Source organism: Phaethon aethereus, assembly GCF_964289735.1.
Source record: "Phaethon aethereus genome assembly, chromosome: 13".
NCBI classification, from domain to species: domain Eukaryota; kingdom Metazoa; phylum Chordata; class Aves; order Phaethontiformes; family Phaethontidae; genus Phaethon; species Phaethon aethereus.
Genome location: NC_138589.1, coordinates 23,318,393 through 23,324,457, shown reverse-complemented (window position 1 = coordinate 23,324,457; position 6,065 = coordinate 23,318,393). Strand labels below are relative to the sequence as shown.

The following is a 6,065-nucleotide window of genomic DNA, read 5'->3' as shown; positions in this document are numbered from 1 at the left end:
AAAGGAAAAATTATCTAAAAAAATATAAAAAAAAAAAAAAAGCTGATGTGTTTCCTGTTTGCTCCGTAAAAAATAAAAAAAAAAAAAGAGGAAAAAGAGGCCGGAGCTAATTGAGGCCGAGTGCTCCGCACGGACTCGGTGAGGCCCGTGCGGAGCAGAGAACTGCTGCACGCAGATGCCGCGCCGCACGGGAGCAGGGAGCCCGGGCGCGCTCCCCCGGGAGCAGCCGCGCACCCCTGGGAGCTGGGCCCTGCGTCCCGGGAGCTGGGATGCACGGTCCCGTATCCCCAGAGTTGGGTGCGCACCGCGCACCCCGGGGAACGGCCACGCGCCCCAGGAGCCGGGTGCCGCGCTCGCCGCCGCAGCCCGACCTCGGCCCTGGCTGGGGAGGCACCGGGCAGAGCCGGTGGCGAGGGCAGTGGGGCCGGCGGCCGCGGCGGGCAGCACCCCGGCGGTGCCAGTAACCACTGGCCCCTAACAGGAAGCATCAGCCCGTGAAATTTTCCGCATTCTTTGGCTTCCCAGCGTTTGTTTTCCAAACACGCTTAACAAACTGGCATCCAGCTGGCACGCTGCCGACCGGCTCCCCACCTCGGTGGGCTTCGCTCTCTCCCCTGGGGTCCCTCCGGCGCTCTCCGGGCTCTTCACCCCCACCCCAGCCTGGACCCCCGGAGGTGCTGACGCCCAGCCATCCGGACACCGCCCGTGGCATAGCCCCCAAACTGTGAGCAGGATGGGCCCGAGGACCCCCAAACATGTGACTCTGGATGAATTTTGCTGGTTGCAGGCCCTCGTGGGAGCTGGGGGCGTCTGCGGGCACCCAAACCGCCTCCGAGCATCCTCATAGCAGGGGCTCAGCCTCTCTGCCCGGCCGTGTCGACCCTCATCGCTGGCACCCGGACGGATTCACCCGTGTAAATAAAACGCTCGCCAGCACCGAGCCGCGAGGCTCTGCGTTGACCCGGGCGTGGAAATTACCGCCGCAAAAGCCCCGGGCTGCACCCCCCCCATCCAGAATGGATCCAGGAAAGGGTGGTGCATGGCGCCCACGCCGGCGTCTCGCTCCCAGCCCGGCCCCAAGCACCCACCGCGCCGCAGCCGGGCTGGGAACGGAGGCTGCGGAAGTAAATGGGTGCGGGGAACGGCACCCCAGAGCCCTGCCTCCTGCGGCAGAATCCGGCCCCGAGCGGCCCCGCTCCACTTTGCCGGCCTCGCTCAGGCTGTAAGAGAGATGGTGCAGAACGACGCGGCCCCGTAATGTGCTGCGGGCACGGCCTGAGCGCCCGGCGAGGCGTTTTATGGCCAAGCAAAGCCTCTCCCGCGTCCGGGCAGTGCCATTAGCACTTGGCCGCACCGTGGGGACGCCATGGGGCAGCGGGGGCCTCTGGAGCCCCTTGTTCCCACGGTTATCCCCAGCCGGGGCAGTGGCGACTGCCCGGAACCGCGGATGTGGGGAAAGGCGGTGGTGGCAGGGTCTCTCGTGGGACCCCACTGCCACGGCAGAGCTCTCGCCGGGAGCCGGGCAGGGCTTGGCCCCACGCGAGCTGGAAACAAGCAGCTCCCCGGCCCCAAGCACGCTGGGGAGCGTAGGTGAGAGGGGTGACCACTAGCCCAGGGGCTGGCCGGGGCCAGCGCCATTTCAGGTGCTGGTTGCCCTACTCGCCCCCCAGCTCAGGGTGCCCCAGCCTGTAGCCCCCCCGCCCTGCAGCGGGCACACGGGGCACCGGCTGGTCCCTGACTCGGGCGAGGCCGCAGCCGCGCCCACCTCGAGCGGGTCTGACCCCCGCAGCCCCCTCCCGGATCCCCACGTGGAGCACCGCTATAAGGAGACGCGGCTCCTTTAAGAGCCCCGTGGCGCCAATTCCACCCCACGTGACACAACCCTCACTCCGGGAAGTGGGGGTGGGCGGCGCTGCGGCCGCGCGGGTTCCCGCCAAGAGCGGCGGCTTTGGCGCGCACGTGTCGGCGCGCCGCGATCGCCACCGGTACCGCCATGGCCCAGCTCCGCCTCACTGACTTCTTCGGCCGCACCAAGGCGGCCACCGGCGCCCCGGCCAAGCGCGGCGGTGACGGCCGCCGGCTCAAGGCCGCCCTCCCGGTGCACCGGGAGGAGGAAGAAGAGGGTGCCCCGGTGGGGCTCAGCGCCCGCCCGCCGCCGCTGCCGGGTTCGCCGCGGACCCCGGCCCGCGGGGGCTCCCCGGCGGTGCGGGGGCTGGCGGGCAGGAAGCGGAGCCGCTGTCAGATGGAAGCGGAGCCGTCGGCCGGGGCCGGGGCCCGGCCCGGGGAGCGGAGCGGCGGGGCGGCGCGGAAGAGGCTGGAGCTGTCCCGGGATGCGGAACCGGGGCCGTCGGCCGCGGTAGGGAACTGCCGGGGATGCGCCGCTGCCCCGGGATGCGGCCCCACGCGGGGGCGGGACGGGGCGGGGGGAGCGTAAAACCGGGGCACCATCAGGCCCACAAGGGCTTGACCCTCTCCCCCCTGTGCAGCCTCCCCCCCCCCCCCGTGTAGTCCCCCCCAGGGCCTGCCCCCCACCCTTCTGATGCAGACACCCCCATCGGGGCTTGCCCCCCGCCCCTAGCGCAGCCCCCCGCCATGGCTCCCAGCGCAAGGCCGGGGGAGGGGGTCCCGCGGGTGGGTTCTCCGGGCATCCCCTAACGCTCCTCTGCTCTCGCAGGCCGCCAGCCCCTCGCCTCCGGCCGCTGCTCGGCCCCGGCCCGCACTGGACCTAGCAGCGGACCCCCCGGCCAGCACCACCCGCTCCCCCGGCTGGGGACAGGATGGGGCCCCCCAGCCTGGCACAGCCCCCCCGGGGACAGCCAGGCCCCTGCAGCGGGTACGGGACGAGTCCGGCTTTCTGCCCTGATCAGTTTTGTGTTTCTGGCCAGTGCTGCGAGCCCCGCGCTGACCTTGTCCCACTCCCCACCCAGGAGGACCTGGCCGGGCTGCGGCGTCGCCTGCACAAGGTGAAGGCTCTGGCCCAGCTGCCACCGGTCCCCGCCGGGGCCAGCACCCACCTGCGGAACCGTCTGGAACGAATGCGGCAACTGGAGCTGCGGATCCGTGAGAAGAAAGCGGGAAGCGGAGCCACGCCGGGAGCGCGGCCACCCAGGGACGCCGGGACGGCAGCTCCTGCGGCAGAGGCCGGGTGAGGAGCAGCTTCGGGGATGCAGCTGCAGATTTGAGGGGGAACCGGCATGTCCTGGTGACTGCCGCAGCCCTCTTCTGCTGCTCGCCCTCGCGGGGGTCTTCCTGCCCCTGTGAGGGGCTGCGGGGGCTCTGTGGCAGTGCTGCCCGGCCCCGCTGCACGTGAGCGGCTTCTCTGAAGCCCTCGCGTGTGGTCCAAGCCACGCTGACTCTGCCGTGAGCATTGGGGCATCCCCATCCCTGGGACGTGAAGGGTGGGTGATGGGACCCAGGTACGGGTGCAGATTGCTCAAGGGAGAGTTTGGGGACAGGTGAGCGGAGAGGGGTGTCCCCTAGCCGGGGTGGGCACGCCGCTCCTAGGCTTTGAGGTCAGCACTTTTGGTAATGGGACCCCTGTCCTGGCTGCTCTTGATCCCCGGCTGCACTCTGGGAGCCATCCCAGTGCCACGTTCACCACGCCCGGCGGCTGCGGTGTGCTGGGGGACCCTGAGCCCCCTCCTTTCCCGGCAGTGAGAAGGCCCCCGCATACCAGCGGTTCCACACCCTCGCGCAGGACCTGCCCCCGGGGCTCACCCTGCCCTACAAGTTCAAGGTGCTGGCAGAGATGTTCCGCAGCGTGGACACCATCGCCGGGATGCTCTTCAACCGCGCCGAAACCATCACCTTCGCGAAGGTCAAGCGGGGCGTGCAGGACATGATGCGAAAGTAAGTCGGCAGCGGCGGGCAGCCTGTGCTGGTCTCGGCGAGCCTTTTCGGGGTCCCAGCTGAAGCTGTGGGAGCCGATGCCCTGGTGTCGGCCCTTGGCGTTCCCGACCTCTCGGGGTGCTGTCGCAGGCAGTTTGAGGAGCGGCACGTGGGGCAGATCAAGGCGGTGTACCCCACCTCGTACAGGCTGCGCCAGGAGAAGAACATCCCCACCTTCGGCAACGGCATGAAGAAGTCTGACTACCAGCTCACACTGGAGCCGGTGCTGGGAGAAGGTAGGTATGGCTCTGGGGGGGGGCAACTGGGGCGCGCTGGGGTCCCTGACCCCCCAGGGATGCTCTCTGCTTGGTCTGTTAGATAATCACCTCACGCATAAGGGCCTGAGCGTGTTGGAAGTGGAAAACACTTTGGGGCGAGCGGGAGGACGATGGGGCAGCGACTCAGCCCCGCGGCCGGGCCCTGATCCTGTCGTTCCCGAGGCTCTCGAGGTTTGGGCCCCGTCGCGGGGTTGCCGCGCTTTGCTGCGGGGTGACGCTCGCGTGTCTCCTCGCAGAGGAGAAAGCGGACAGCCGCCCGCACTTGTCGGCGTCGCGCTTGCTGGAGCGCAGGAAGGAGTTCCACCGCAACCTGGTGAACATCGTCAAGCAGCACCACAAGGTGAGCCCCCCGCCCCGGCACCTCCGCGGTGGGGTTGCTCTGGTCGCTCTCTAGAGAGGCGGGTGGAAGGAGCGGGCTGGCAGCCAGACTGAAGGAGGTGGCTGGTCCCTGTGGGATGCTCCTGGCGGGCAGGTGTGGGTGGGGAGGATGGCAGCTGGAATCTCTCCTGGCTCTGAGTTTCCTCCAAGCCAGCTGCCACGTGTTGCCAAGTCGCGCTGGGAGCACAGGGCAACAGCCGGCTCGCCCGTGCCTGGCCCGCAGGTGCCATGACGCAGCTCTCGCCCCTCTCCAGGCGTTTCTGGCCACCCTCAGTCCTCCCATGGTGGTGCCGGAGGAGAAGCTGACCCGCTGGCATCCTCGCTTCAGTGTGGATGAGGTGCCGGACATCAGCCCGGCGGAGCTGCCGCAGCCGCCCCAGGAGGACAAGCTCACCACGGCCCAGGAGGTGCTGAGCACGGCCCGGGGGGTGCTGACCCCCAAGGTGAGTCGGGGCCGGAGTCTGGCTCCGTCTGCAGCTGGCAGACCTCAAAGCAGCCGTCTGCTCCGGGAAGGTGTTACCAGATGGAGGTCGGGCAGGATCATTTCGGAGCCACCGGACTCGGGGCACTGCAGGATGTCGGCAGGTGGGAGCGCAAGCCCGGCTGTTGCCGCTGCGGGTTGTGGTGTAGGACTGGTTTCAGGCTAGAGGAGCCGTCAGTGCCGACTTTGGGGTTGGGAGAGGAGACGAAGCACCCCAAGCTGTCCTCCGGGCAGGCAGGGACGGGTCGGACGCGCTGGGCTGCGGGGTGGCGGCGGGGGCGGCGGAGGGGAAACTTCTCCTTCCTCCAGCGCGAGCTGGAACCCAACTCCTCCTCCCTCTTCCACATGAGCAGATGGAAAAAGCTCTTGCCAATCTGGCCTTAAGAAGCGCTGAAGCCAGTGTGGGGGAGCCGGTGGTTTCCAAAGCACCGTCCCCTGCCAGCTCCTCCAGTGCTCTGAAAGGGGTGTCCCAGGCCCTGCTCGAGAGGGTGAGTAATTCGGTCCTGGCCGTAACGCCGGTGCCGGGGGACCTGCCTGTGTCTCACCCCATCTCCTCTGCTCCCCAAGATCCGGGCGAAGGAGGCGCAGAAGCTGCAGGCGCTGATGACGCGGGACCCGCGGCAGGAGGAGCGGCTCGCCATGCTGGGGCGGTTGCCGGCCATGGCGCGCATCCTGCGCAACGTCTTCGTGGCCGAGAAGAAGCAGGCGCTGACCATGGAGGTGGCTTGTGCCCGCATGGCTGACAGCTACGACGTGCAGATGCCTCCCGGTAGGAAAGCGGGGGGGGGATCTCCTCGCCGGCACGGGAGGGTCTTTGCAGAAGGAAGGGGCTGCGGAACTGAGCTCTGACCCGGCGGCTGCCGCTCCTTTTTTCAGCCGAGATGGAGAAACACTTGCGCCTCTTCGCAGAGCTGCTGCCCGACTGGGTGGGGATCCACGCCGTCAGGACGGACACCTACCTCAAACTGGACAAAGGGAAGGACCTCGGCCTTGTCACGGAGAGGCTCGCCAAGGTGGCAAAGGAGGCAGAAGCCCCCTGA

At 68.7% G+C, this 6,065-nt stretch overlaps 1 protein-coding gene across 1 annotated transcript; it reads left to right on the top strand.

The window, feature by feature from the left end:
* Positions 1-1,993: 1,993 nt before the first annotated feature.
* CDT1 (chromatin licensing and DNA replication factor 1) lies at positions 1,994-6,065 on the top strand (the record flags this gene model as incomplete). Its single annotated transcript, XM_082005790.1, has 10 exons — positions 1,994-2,356; positions 2,675-2,833; positions 2,928-3,145; positions 3,655-3,849; positions 3,979-4,124; positions 4,403-4,506; positions 4,799-4,987; positions 5,379-5,513; positions 5,593-5,794; positions 5,902-6,065. 10 exons carry the CDS (start codon positions 1,994-1,996, stop codon positions 6,063-6,065), a joined length of 1,875 nt encoding a protein of 624 aa, XP_081861916.1.